Here is a 14811-nt window from a genome sequence, read left to right on the forward strand (position 1 = left end):
TGTGCCTTACTTTATCCAGCGTGACTTCGGATTGTGTCAGCTGGTCAAAATTGTTTTTTTTTACCTCTGCAGAGGCAGCAAATTATTTTATTCTAAATCTCCCAATTGCAGGAGGAACTTAGCTGGTTGTTGCTGTTTACTTTGAATTTTCCAGCAGTTTTTGTTGGCTTGGCATGTTTATTATATGTTTATCTTAGCTTGGACCAGTTAGCTTGAGCATGATAGGATATCTATTTTATTTAATATTTATTGCATTTGTATCCCACATTTTCCCACCTATTTGCAGGCTCAATGTGGCTTACATAATTTTGTTAACAATGTCATTCCAAGATATTAGATACAGTTAGTATTGTGCAGAGGTTAAGTAGGGAAGAGAGAAGAAGGAAAGGAGTAATTAGGGTAGTTATAGAGGTGGATTTTCATAACTGAGTGGGTTGTTGAGGTTATAGAGGTGGATTTTCGTAACTGAGTGGGTTGTTGAGTTGAATTAGTGAGGTTATCGGTTCTCATTGTAGGCTTTGTTGAAGAAGTATGTCTTCAGAGATTTGCGAAAGATAGTTGTTTAGTTGATTGTTTTCAGGTCTGTAGGTAGTGCGTTCCATGACTGCATGCTCATGTAAGAGAAGGTAGTGGCATGCATCAACTTGTATTTTAATCCTTTACAGCTGGGGAAGTGCAGGTTGAGAAATTTGCGGGATGATCTTGTGGCGTTTCTGGGAGGTAGGTCCACAAGGTTTAGCATGTATATTGGAGCGTCTGCGTAAATGATTTTGTGTACAATCGTGCAGATTTTGAACACAATTCATTCCTTAAGTGGGAACCAGTGAAGTTTCTCTCTTAAGGGTTTTGCACTTTCATATTTAGTTTTTCCAAATATGAGTCTGGCGGCAGTATTCTGAGCAGTTTGGAGTTTTTTGATAGTCTGTTCTTTACAGCTAGCGTACAGTGCGTTGCAGTTTATAATTATATGCAGGTACTTTTTCTGTCCATATTGGGCTCACAATCTAGAGAATGTACTTACAGGAAAAGTCTGTTCCCACAAACAGTTTCAAAAATTGGTGCACAGTCCTTAGACAAGAAGCACCCATGGATTTTGTCCAAAGCAGACAGTATTAAAATTACTCTCACTGTGTCTAAGGGAAAAAAAAATCTTGGTGGATCAAATCAGGGTTCTAAATTGTCCATTTACCTCTACATTATTGGTACATACCCAGATGAGTATTTGAATTAAGCATTTAGGATAAACATTCATCCCTGTGCTGTAAAATTAAAAATATTCATGTTTTTAAATGCCATTAACACCTCAATGCGTATATTTCTTTTTCTTGTTTTTTTTTTTAAATCAAATCTTTTGTTTGTAGATAGTTTTATTTATTTTTTTTATTTTTGTTACATTTGTACCCCGCACTTTCCCACTCATGACAGGCTCAATGCGGCTTACATGGGGCGATGGAGGGTTAAGTGACTTGCCCAGAGTCACAAGGAGCTGCCTGTGCCTGAAGTGAGAATCAAACTCAGTTCCCCAGGACCAAAGTCCACCACCCTAACCACTTGGCCACTCCTCTGCTCCCTTACTTACTATTGCAAACCAAAAGTCTTCAGCATTGACTTGCCGACAGTTCCCAAGTGAATTCTGATGATTAGGTAGCACCTTAAGGTTTTGAAGATAAATTATATCTGCAAGCCAAAATTTCACCCACTTCTGCACATTGATCATTTATTCACATATCTCAGCTACGTGACTATTCTGTGAAATGTATGTGATGTTATGGGTCGGTCCAACATTGCGATCACTGTAAGTTACTTTGCTTTGCCCATATTCTGTATTGCTTAATTAATATATACAAATTGCCTGATTAATATATACAGAGAACAATATGATAAACAGTATGGGTGAGAAATATGAGAAAAGAATAGAAGAAAAGCAGGGGGCAGCCTGTGGGAGATGCAAAAGGATGTGAGACCATGTGCAGAGACTGATTGTGGGGCTTCCTTTGCATACCAGTAGGGGTTGAAAAGTAGAGCTATATATGGACATTCCGGTTGCTGTATGGTAGGGCTTGTCCTGAGGAAGAAACTAAGGGAGATGAGATACAATTATCAAAGTACTGGGGTAATGACCATATATTTACAGTATTTTTATTTAAAAACAATTTCTTCTAAAAATTAATTGTATCTTCAACTATAGATACATGTCGTACTTTGAATTTTGTGTTCAATGTATATCTTAGATTCCAGAAATGTATAATAATTTTTGTATTTCTTTTTTGCTTAGGGGTCCCTCAATGACTGTTCCCAGCACCCGACTTGCTCCATCAGGTGTAAGCTGGGCTGATAAAGTAAAAGCTAACCATGGAAATACCTCAGGCCGTTCAGCTCACGGAAATGCACAGTCTAGTGCGCTAGCTTCAACGCAAAAAACATCACGGAAGAATGGCAAGTGTCATCCAGTAGCATTTTTAGTTGTTTACCATAAGTCATAGATAAATAGTTAAGTATAGTGTTGCAATTCAAAAGTAAAGCTTTCTTTAATTATACTGGCATCAACTTTGCCTAGGTTAACTACCACTTGCATGCTTCTTTTTCCAGAAGAACCATTTTCTTTAAAACAAAATGAAAAGTGGAACTTGAGAATGGTTTGAAAGACCGTGTTTAGGATTATTTTGCAGATTATTAGTTTAAGGTATAATTCATAGTGTCGACTTCTTTCTACTTTTGCATTTTCATTACATGTCTTCCTATTTCCTTGTCTCCATCTTGCTCAATTTCCTAAGTGGTGGGCTATATATCATAGTTTGCTGCCTTGCTTACTTGGCTTTTATCTAAGCTTCTCACAAACCAGAATAACAGCTATCTTTCTCTCATTGGGATACCTTTATCATTTTTCCTAGCATTGTTTTGTAAAATGCTGACAATGGCAGCCATGTTATTGCTGCCAACTAAAATATAGAACATTGAGGTTAAGATAAAGATGTCACTATGACCAGGAGACATTTTGGCTCGCTATCTCATATGCAGTTAATGCGATATTCAGCACTTATATTTATGCAGTGTCACTTATGCAGTTAAGAAGACTTTTTTGCGGTCCAATTTGACAGCTAAACTTAGGCAGTTAAATGCTTAATATCAGCACCTAACTGCGTAAGTGCTGACTCAGCACCCAGACCGCACCCAAAATAGATTTGTTTAGCAGCCAGTGGTGAAATTCAGCAGTATGAACCAGTTAACTGCTATTGAATATCAGCAGATAGCCCTGCACAAGCAATTTAACTGGCTAAGATCCATTTCTGGCAACTTAAATCGCTTTAGATATCAACTCCATTGTTTTTTTTTTAATTCATTCTTTTTTTTTGGTTATAATAATAATAAAATGTATTTATAACCTGCATTATCATAAAATTCTAAGCGAGGAACAAAATCACATACATAAAAGAATGAAATATTACAAAACAAGATATAATAAAAATATCTCATCAGAACTGACAATCAGTAATATAACAGAACTATGCACAGTATGTTACAGTTATTTGTTTTTATTGTTCCATTGGTCCATGTGCTTGAAGAAAAAGAAAGATATGAAAACCTTTCTTGAATTGTGATATATTCTGTGTCGAATGAAGCTCAACAGGTAGCATGTTCCATAGTTTTGGGTCTGTGATAAAAAAAAATGGAGGATCTATACTCCTCCATTCGTACCAGCCGAAAAGATAGTACATCAAGAAAGTTGTTCTGAGAGGATCTCAAGAGATGTGTTGGTTGGTAAAATCTCAAAGCAGAACATAACATAGGAGAGACAAGTCCATTAATAGGCTTAAAAACTCACAGCAAAATTTTAAATACAATACAATATTTCATAGGTAACCAATGTAAGGACTTCAAAATGTGAGAGATTTGACTAAAATGAGATGTCATCACCCTCACTATAGAATTTTGAGTGACCTGAAGTGCCCTAAGTGAATTCATTGTAATACCAATAAACAAGCCATTACAATAATCTATTAAAGGACAAACCACCGTTTGGACTATCTTGCGGAAATTCAAGTTAGTAACATAAGGTTTAACATGTCTAACTATTCTAAGCTTATAAAAGACCTTACGAATTACATTCAGGACCTACTTCTTCATTGTGAGTTAAGAATCAAACTGAATTCTGAGATCCTGAATCTCACTCAAAATAGGAATCTCCACTGATTAAATAGATTAGGAACAGCAATGTCAAAAGAACTTGAAAGTAACAGATTTGGGTTTTAGAAATGTTCAGTTTTAAATGATTCCCCTTCATTCACTGATAATGCTAGCAAGACATAAACGTAGCATCGCAAAGCTTTCATTAAAAGAGTTCTCAGTTGGAATCAAAATCAAATATATCATCTGCATAAAGTTTGTATTTCAAACCAAGGCACATTAATGTACAAAGTGGTAAAAGAAAGAGATTAAAAAATATTTCAGAAAGACATGATCCTTGGGAGACCCTTGCTTGACAAGATACAATATCAGCATAAGTACCATTAAATACATTGCATTGTATACCTATAGTTAAGATCATTTTTTGCACTTATCCATCCTAAATTTCATTGCATTATTAAATGCCCAGTTCCCCAATTTTGCCAGGTACTTCTGCATCGACTTTACTCTTTAACTCTGAGTGAGTGATTTCTGTCCTGTTTCTTTATCGCGTTCCTTTCTTTTAATTTTTGACTGTGAACTGCATTGACCTGTTTTCAGAATTTGGTGGTATATAAAGCTTGACTAATAAACAAAAACATTTATTTATGCATACTTTTAGTGTTCAGTTTCCAGGGAGATAGTGTGGATCTGCTGAAGGCTATCTGTATATATTATTATGAGTGTTTGATAAGATGTCTTGTATGAATATGTTATAAGTACATAAGTACATAAGTATTGCCACACTGGGACAGACCAAAGGTCCATCAAGCCTAGCATCCTGTTTCCAACAGTGGCCAATCCAGGTCACAAATACCTGGCAAGATCCTAGAAAACTCAATACATTTTATGCTGCTTATCCCAGAAATAAGCAGTGGATTTTCCCCAAGTCAATTTAATAATGGTCTTTGGACTTTTCCTTTAGGAAGCTGTCCAGACCCTTTTTAAACCCCACTAAGCTAACCGCCTTTACCACATTCTCTGGCAACGAATTCCAGAGTTTAATTACACGTTGAGTGAAGAAACATTTTCTCTGATTCGTATACTACTTTGTAGCTTCATCGTATGCCCCCTAGTCCTAGTATTTTTGGAAAGAGTAAACAAACGATTCACGTGCACCTGTTCCACTCCACTCATTATTTTATAGACCTCTATCATATCTCCCCTCAGCTGTCTCTTCTCCAAGCTGAAGAGCCCTAGACGCTTCAGCCTTTCCTCATAGTCGTCCCATCCCATTTATCATTTTCGTCGCCCTTCTCTGCACCTTTTCCAATTCCACTATATCCTTTTTGAGATGCGGTGACCAGAATTGAACACAATATTCGAAGTGCGGTCACACCATGGACTGATACAAAAGGCATTATAACGTCCTCACTTTTGTTTTCCATTCCTTTCCTAATAATACCTAACATTCAACTTGCTTTCTTAGCCGCAGCAGCACACTGAGCAGAGGATTTCAACGTATCATCAACATCTCTTTCTTGGTCGGTGACTCCTAACGTGGAACCTTGCATTACGTAGCTATTGTTCGGGTTCCTCTTTCCCACATGCATCACTTTGCACTTTCTCACATTAAACTTCATCTGCTATTTAGGGACCATTTAGGTACCTTCGTATTATGTTTAATGGAATTTTTTTCTTTTATTCTTTTTAATATTGTGATCTGCATAAGCCTGTGGTATATTGAATTTTAATAAACTATAAGCCGTAAACTATCATTGGTTTTGGAGGCTTCACTGGGTAGGCCTTCAGCCTGGCCATCCATTTACCTACCAGGAAACCATGATTTCCAGCAATATTTTCTGTTCATGGTAGTCGGGTGTACCATTTACAGCCTTTGCCTCAGAATAATAAACACATATATGTTAGGCATTTAGTCAAGTGAATGCATATATCCATACCTCTTAATTAACATATTGTTTGTGTGGATAAAGAGGAATTTCCAAAAATGTGTTTTATTAAAAAAAATATATTACACCATCAACAAGTCTAGATGAGGTACAGCAAAATGCATATAAATTATTACACAAGGGGAATAGGAGGATGCCCTCTTCGGGAAACAATGGAGAACTAAAAAAGGAGAAAAGAGTGACACACAGCTCACAAGACGGGAGAATTCACATCTAAAGTCTTTATCAGGCACCAAAATGGAGACCCGACACGGGCCTGTGTTTTGGTGGGAAAATTGCCTGTTTCAGGGGTCACAGGACTCTGTGTAGTCACTGGTGTTGGTCTGATGATGACAGCACTCTTGAATGCTGCCATATTTTGGCAGGATTTCCTGCTGCCTGGCAGTTTTGTATGCTGTATACCATAGGTTCCAGCCCAGCACCATTGACTACACAAAGTCCTGTGACCCCTGAAGCATGCGGTTTCCCTGTTGAAACAGAGGCCCGTGTTGGGACTCCATTTTGGTGCCTAATAAAGACTTTAGAAGCAAATTCTCCTGTCTTGTGGAGCCCTGTGTCACCCTCTACTCCTTTCTTGGTTCTCCATAAATTTATTTATTTGTTACATTTGTATCCCACATTTTCCTACCTATTTGCAGGTTCAATGTGGCTTACATAGTACCAGAGAGGCGTACGTACGCCGACTTCAGTATAGACAGTTACAAGGTGATGTAGTGGTAGAATAAGGATCATTGGAACAGACATATAGGGAATCGTCGAACGGAAGAGTTATGTTATGCCATTACTTGTTTTGGTTTCATTGTGTTGCAAGGTTTTGGCAGTTAAGTTGATTCGGTAGGGTATGCCTTTTTGAACAGATTAGTTTTTAGTGCTTTCAGGAAGTTTAGGTGGTCGTACGTTGTTTTCATGGCTTTTGGTAATGCGTTCCATAGTTGTGTGTTCAAGTAGGAAAAAAGTCCTTTTTCAGCTTGGGTAGTGGAGATTTAGGTATGTTCATGCTGAACCAGATGTGTTTCTTGTTGGTAGATCTATTAGGTCAGTCATGTATCCCGGAGCTTCGCCGTAGATAGTTTTGTGAACCATGGTGCAGATTTTGAAGGTAATTCGTTCTTTGATTGGTAGCCACAGTAGTTTTTCACGTAAGGGTTTTGCGCTTTCAAGTCGCGTTTTTCCAAATATCAGCCTAGCTGCCGTGTTTTCAGCGGTCTGAAGTTTCTTTAGGATTTGTTCTTTGCATTCCACATAAATTCCGTTGCAGTAATCTGCGTGGCTTAGTACCATTGATTGTATGAGGTTGCGAAGTTTCACGTGTTTGAGTTTCCACATTGAGTGGAATATTTTCTTAGTTGTGGATTTCACTTGGCTCTCTAGTGTAAGGTTATGGTCCAATGTAACTCCGAGGATTTTCAGGCTGTCTGAAACAGGAAGGGTAAGATCTGGTGTGCTTATACTTGTGGGGGTTTCCCGCATTGTATTGGGATGAGAGGATAAGACATTGTGTTTTTTCTGTGTTGAGTTTTAGTTGGAATGCATTTGCCCATGAATCCATGATGTTCAGGCTGAGCTTGAGTTTGTCAGTGATTTCTGTCAGTTTAGAATTGTAGGGAATGTATATAGTGACATCGTCTGCATAAATGAATGGGTTGAGGCCTTTGTCAGATAAGGACTTAGCTAATGGGGTCATCATTAGGTTGAAGAGGATCAGTGATAGTGGTGAACCTTGGGGTACTCCGCAGTCTGCTTTCCACTGTGTTGATATGTTTGAAGTTTACTTCACTTGGTATGTTCTGTTGGTCAGGAAGCCCTTGATCCAACTGAGTATGTTTCCGCTGATCCCGAAGTAATCTAGTAGTCTTAGCAGTATGTTATGGTTTACCATGTCGAATGCACTAGACTTGTCGAATTGGAGGAGTAGTATGCTTTTACCCGTTGATATTTCCTTCTTGACTTTGGCTAGGAGGGTTATTAGTACTGTTTCAGTGCTGTGGAGGGGATGAAATCCTGATTGTGATTCGTGTAGTATTGAGAATTTGCTTATGTAATCAGTAAGTTGTTTGGTTACCATGCTTTCCATCAATTTGATTGCCAGTGGGATTGATGCTACTGGGCGGTAGTTGGTGATATCATTTGCTTTTTTATTGGTGTCTTTTGGTATTGGGGTAAGTAGGATATTGCCCTTTTCCTTAGGGAAGAGGCCTTGCTGAAGCATGTAGTTTAGGTGGGATGTGAGGTCGGTGATAAAGCGGTCAGGGGCGGATTTTATTAGATAGCTGGGACAGATATCCAAATTACAGTGAGTTTTGGAGAACCTACTAAGCGCTTGGCTGACTTTTTCAGCGGTGAGGAGTGTGAATTTTGACCAGGTTCGGTCAGCCGGATATTCTCCAAGGTTTGGGTCCAAACCATTGAGGAGGTTTTCAATATCGGTGGTGTCATGAGGTAGCGTGTTGCGTAGGTTTGCAATTTTTTCACTGAAGTATTTATCATGTTTGTCTGCCGGTTGGATGTCTGAATTAGTTTTGGTGACCAAGGTGGTGTCTAGTAATTTGTTCTTGAGTTGGTATAGTTTCTTCGTGTTTTTGTAATCTGTCCCAATTTTAGTTTTGTAGTATGACCTTTTGGTCTGTCTTATTGCGTATTTATATTTTCTTTGTGTTTGCTTCCATGCGTTGAGTGTGTGTTCATCTTTTGTTTTATTCCATGCTCGTTTGAGTTTCCTGGATTGTGTTTTTAGCTTTTTCAATTCATCGTTGAACCATGGTATCGTGTTGTGTCTGCTTGAGGTTCTGGTTCGCAAGGGTGCTATTTCATCTAGTATGCTTCTACATCTTTTATCCCATTCTATGAGGTAGTGTATGGAGTCCGTTTGTGTTGTCAATTTGTTCTTGTATAATTGTTGCCAGAATGTTTTCGAATCTACTTGACCTCTTGTGGTGTAAGTTGTGTGTTCTTGTGTATGGTATGAACCCTTCTTCTGCCATTTTAGGGATAAGTTTAGTTTATAGTGATCGGTCCATGGTTTTCCTGTCCATTTAATATCTGTTATTATTAGGTTCTGGTCTATTGACAGTTTGTGTGCGATGAGGTCTATGTGTGCCCTTTAACATGGGTTGCTTGCAAGTGTGGCCATTTGAGGTCCCATAAGTGGAGGAATTCTTTGCATTCTCGTGCGTTAGTGGAGTTTGGGTCTTCTAGGTGAAGGTTAATGTCTCCTAATATTAGTATATTGGAGTTGGCTACAAAAGTGTTTGAAATGAAGTCCATGAGGTTTGTCTGACTTTCATTCCAATTACATGGTGGTCTATAGAATATGATGCAGTTCAGGTGATCACGCAGGGTTTTGCTGTGGATTCTGATTGAGGCAATTTCAAGTTGAGGTGTTATGGACTCGGCAGAGGTTTCAGTGGCAAAATGGGATCGATAGATTAGTGCTATGCCTCCACCTCTCTTTTCCTTTCTAGTCCATTGTTTGATTTTTGTATCCTGGAGGGCATAAGTCTAATATTATTGGGTCCTTTTGATCATGGATCTAGGTTTCATTGATGAAAAGTAGATCAAGGTTATCAGACATGATCCAGTCTGTTAATATTGTTGTTTTGTTTACTGCGGATCTGGCGTTGATGTAGCCCACTTTAATTTTATTACAAACAGCACCTATCGATTTTTATTTTTGGGTAGAGGAGGGCCAAACCATTGCTGACCAACAATATACAGATGTGTATTGTAATGCCTGTACTTTTACTTGCAATCCACTTTGCCTAGGTTTATTGTTAAAAAGGCAGAATACAAATTTTAAATTAATCTGAAATTAATAAATCTATAGAGACACATTTAACTACAAAATATATAAAATGTAGCAATCATAGGAGGTCTTTTTCAAAGGTGCGGTAGTGTTTTTAAATGCTAGAGACGCCCATAGGAATATATGGGTGTCTGTGGGGTTCGCGCATTCTTATTTTTAGCATGCTATAAAAATGCTAGCGCGCCCTTGTAAAAGGCCCACATAATACAATTAGAGGTAATTATATGACTTTGCAGATGCATAAAAGTATAATTTTATAAAACATTTTGACATATAAAATGCCTCCTACAAAATTAGGATACACGCAAAAGAAGAATAGGCATGCTCAGGGGAGGAGTTTGGGTAGAGAATGGACAGTAATGATTTACGCATTTATTTTATCTCCTGAGCAGGTGTAAATGTCTGCACCTTCAATGTAAACTAAACAATACAAATGGAGGTGAGATACCTAGATCAGTCGGATGAAAGTCAGAAATTGTTGTTTAGGTAGTCAAAACAGTATTATTTTAAGTAAGTACTCTTTAAGAGGAAAAGGCCTCGAGAAACCCCTTGACATATGAAAAAAGTCAAACGGGTTGGACTTCCTCATCATTGGCCAAAAACCATGTAATATCTTTAAATCGGCTAAGCAATAGTCAAACAAACTTAGATCAATAAAAAGTTGGTCTCTGTGCTTCTTTGTTGATTTTAACCATGATCAACGGCGGCCAGCGTATCAAATTTGCGTTCTGCTTCAGGATCACTGGACAAATCTACAAGAGAACAGAAAGAAACGAGACAGTGTAATCTTGTCTCCTGATCTTTTAGACAGCGTACTTACTTCCGCTCAATCTCAACGGCGGATATCACAGGCAGCTTTTAAGCCCCGCTGACATCAGATGCTGAAGAAAATGATTGGTTGGATAGTGTGCAGCTCCATTGCTAGCATACTAGTAGCCATATATCTTACAAAAAATGGACCCACTCAATTTTAGAGTTGAGCCCTGTAGGAATACATGCTTTGAGCTTAAAAATCCATCTCTGTTCATTTTGTAGTAGGATTCGATGTTTATCCTTTCTTTCTGCTGAGATTTGGACAAACCTCTCGAACCTTATATGTGCGGCTAATTGAGCATAAAAGCGCTATCAGGATTAAAAGACACACTTCCCCTTTAGCCCTCCATTGCGAAGAATTCAAACATTAGTTTAGTTCTCTACAGTGTCTACCACTATGCCCAAAGTTTTGTTTGCTGGGGGTGGGGACCTCCCGCAGAGCTAATTGGAAGTTGAAGATTGTGTGCATTTCTCTCTCCACAACCCGCTGTGAGATTTCTGTTCATTGGAAACAGTCTATGGGCCCTAGCATCCAGGATTGGTCACATAGCGTTCAGGTGGTTGCTGAAATTGACAAACTTACGGACTGTAAGAGACAGTGTTTTGATAAAGAAGCTGACGAATGGACACATATATTTGCAGCAGATGCTCCAGGACTCCAGAAGGGGGGAGAGTGAAATGTTTGTTATTGTAGCCATTGCGGGGGGGGGGGGGGGGGGGTTGCAGTTTGTCCTGTTTTACACCTATGATGTTGTGGTATGGAACTGCATTTTTTTCTAAGTTCTCTTAATAAAAATTTATTGATAAAAAAGACTGTTTTTCTTCACAGGTCTGATTTCTTCTTTTCTGTTCCATGTTGGATCTAGTGAATCAGTTGCCTCTTGTTTTCTCACTTATCTAGAAATGGCAAATAATAATTAGGATCTGATTAATAAGTAGAGAACCACAAAATGTAAAACTTTTATAATAAACCACATTGAATGTTGTACGGGAATGCAGTATGGAAAGCACTTGAAACGCTAATATCCAGATACGCATAGAGGCTAGTATAGCCCTATTTGTTTAACAGGTTAGGAGACCAATATTAAACAAATACAGTATATTATTAAAGACTAGTGTGAAAGGCCCGTTTCAGAGAGGAATGAAACGGGCGCTAGCACCGCTTCCCCCCCCCCCCCCCCCCCCCCGATGTCTGCGCTGCCACTGTCCCCCTCGCCCTCACCAAGTTGTCGCCGCTGCTCCCCCCTCTCCGTGCGGCCAGCAACTCTCTCCATCCACAGAGGCGGCGCGGTGGTACAAAATCAGCGTCAGGTGTTTGAAATGAGCAGGCGAGGCACTGCAGGAGGCCATCAGGACTGGCAGTTGGCTGTGCAGCCGGTCCTCGCGCCTGGACGTCAGTGCCCCTGGAGAAGGACCCTGTAGGAGCGACGTGAGGCGAGAGGAGCGGCTGCAGAGCTGTTTACACAAAGCTGATGTTGTTTTTGTTGGTCCGGTACTGCAGCTTCGGGCAGAGATCGGAGCAGCACGTTAGGTCTGTTGGGTGGGTGTGTGGGCGGGACTGGAGGGAAAGTTGCTGGGCAGAGGGAGAGGGGGGAGCGGCGGCAACTTGGGAGAGGGGGTATAGGGGGGACTGTCGTCTCTGTAGGCGCTCCTAGGGGGTTTGTTGATGTGGCAGGGGGAGGGGCTTGTGTGATACTGCGAGGGGGGTATTTGGGGTAGGGGGTTGTGTGATGGGGCGAAGGGGGGTAGGGGGTGTTTCGTTTGGGGGGGCAGTGAGGGTTGCTTTGTCAGCTGGGGGAGGACTCCTGCCCCTCTAGTGTGGATGTGATTGTGATTCGTGAAACCGGATATCTACACCACCATGCAAAACGGAAGTGAGGCTTCATTAGAACGTTGGTGGTGCCTTTTATATATATATAGATACTCTGAACTATCCACAACAGGGATACCAAACTGCAATCATGGAGGGCACAAACCATTCAATATATCCCTAATGCATATGTTTCACATAAATAGCCACCTTTCTCAATCATTGCACTTCCTCTTTGATTTAAGGCATTTGATGTTCCAAAAAACGTTACAAAATGAGTGAAAAAGATTGAAACAAAGACCATCTTAATCATCATGTCCAAAATAATTTTTGCCATCAAAGCATGAAGAATTATGTCCATCAGTAATGATTCACTTATCTTGTAAGTCCTCAGTGTCTTATTATGCGATGTTAGATCCGGTGTAATAAATTCTTTTCTTCACCGAATTGGACCAGGTTTCACGATCACTTACGTCATCGGGGGTACCTCCATACAAACAAACATATAAATCAATAAGTATCACTTCACTTATAAAAATATACAAAATCAAATTACTAATTATCTTACAAACAAATCTCTTGTCAGGCTTCAAAAGAATGTGGGTGTCTGCCCAAAATGGCGCCGAGAGAGACTACCACTAACAGATTTTTTTTAAAACAGTCACATGATCAGTGTCCAGTCAACTTCTTTATTAAGACCTCTGGGCTCGACCATATCCCACTGATAGATAAGTTTTTGTTTCTTTTTATTAAAAACCTAGGAAACATTGCCTCTTCTCGGTAGGATAACTTGTTGCAAAACAACAAATTTAAAATCTGACTCATTGTGTCCTTGAGTAATCCAGTGTTGTACTAGAGGAGCTTCAACTTTTGCCAAACTGATATTATTTAAATGTTGAGCAACCCTAAACTTTATTTTCCTTTTTGTCTGACCTATGTAATATTTTTGACATAGACATTTAGCACAGTATATTACCTGAGGTGAATCACAGGTAGTCCTACAGTTTAAATAATAAAACTTTTCACTGTGTAGTATTAAGAACTTTTGTAGTACACCACACATGTTCACAATAGGTGCAGTGACCACAAGCAAAATGTCCACATTCCCCTTTTAATAAAATATGGTCAGAACTATCCAAATGGGAATTTATCAACATATCCGCCAGTACTGGGTACTGCAACATCTCCCACTGTTTTTGTATTATCCTCCGTACATCAATAATTGTGGGAGAATAGGGAAGGGTACGTGTAACACTTGGTAAATCACATAAGAGCCATTAATGGTGCGCATATAATGCTTGTTTGTAAGCTTTTTTTTAATTACGTAAGATGGGTAACCTCGATCCACAAATTTTTGAGACATTGAAATAGATTGATATTTATATTCTGTCACTGATGAACACAATCTTCTTAATCATAAAAATTGACCCACCGGTATGTTATCACATAAATGACGTGGATGATAACTATGGTAATGCAATAATGAATTACAATCCTTCCTTGTCATCAAGCAGATGAAGCCATTACGTATGGGTTATGTCCATCAACCAGCAGGGGAGATAGAGAGCACTCAAACTTTCACAGTGCCCTCTTGGCCAGCTAGCTCCACTGCCTCTTCAGTATTCTCTATCTCCCTTAGCAGGGTGGCTGCAGCTTGTTCGAGCTCCAGAAAAATCTGCCGGGAGGTGGTTCCTGGCTTGCCAGTTGTTAACCGGGGTGTTGGAGGCTATAGCAGCTTCACTTTAAAGGCACATAGGTTAGCCCTTTCCCTGCCTTACCCATACCTCTGTGGATGTGGACATATTGCCTTGCTTTCCCAGTCCTTACCCACCAACAGTGGATGCAGGCATATAGGTTCGCCCTTTCCCTGCCTTTCCCACTCATCTGAGCCTCCGGAGTCTTCAATACCTCTGCTTTCCTCACAGCTAAAAAAAAAAAAAAAAGTCGCGTCGCGTTTTTAAACGCAGAGACGCTGGAACAGAGGTTTTTGACCTGATTTTCAGCAGGATCGTAGTTGTACACTAGATCCTTTGAGGTAAGAGTGTTTTCCAACTCCTCCGGGGTTGGCCCGTGATCGGGGCGATTTTGGCGCGAAACCGCCATTTTGGATTTTACCGCCGTTTTTTGGCGATGGCTGCGGACAATGTAAAGCGCTGTTCCACTTGTGGCAAGCGCAAATCAGCAGCAGGGCTCTGTAAATCGTGCTGTATTGGCGTAGGAGCCGGCCCGAGCATGGCGAGCGATGTTTCTTCCCGCTCTGAGCTGGCAGCGGGCGCCATTTTGCTTACACCGCATGGCGCGGCCTCCGTGGA

General features: G+C 39.9%; 1 protein-coding gene across 1 annotated transcript in view; it reads left to right on the forward strand.

Moving 5' to 3' along the window:
* Positions 1-14811, forward strand: part of SCAPER (S-phase cyclin A associated protein in the ER) — a 960370-nt gene that overhangs the window by 112088 nt on the left and 833471 nt on the right. The window contains 1 exon segment of the mRNA XM_030187331.1: positions 2276-2436. Coding sequence (XP_030043191.1) covers positions 2276-2436 — 161 coding nt within the window.

This window comes from Microcaecilia unicolor, chromosome 1 (genome assembly GCF_901765095.1).
Source record: "Microcaecilia unicolor chromosome 1, aMicUni1.1, whole genome shotgun sequence".
Lineage (NCBI taxonomy): Eukaryota > Metazoa > Chordata > Amphibia > Gymnophiona > Siphonopidae > Microcaecilia > Microcaecilia unicolor.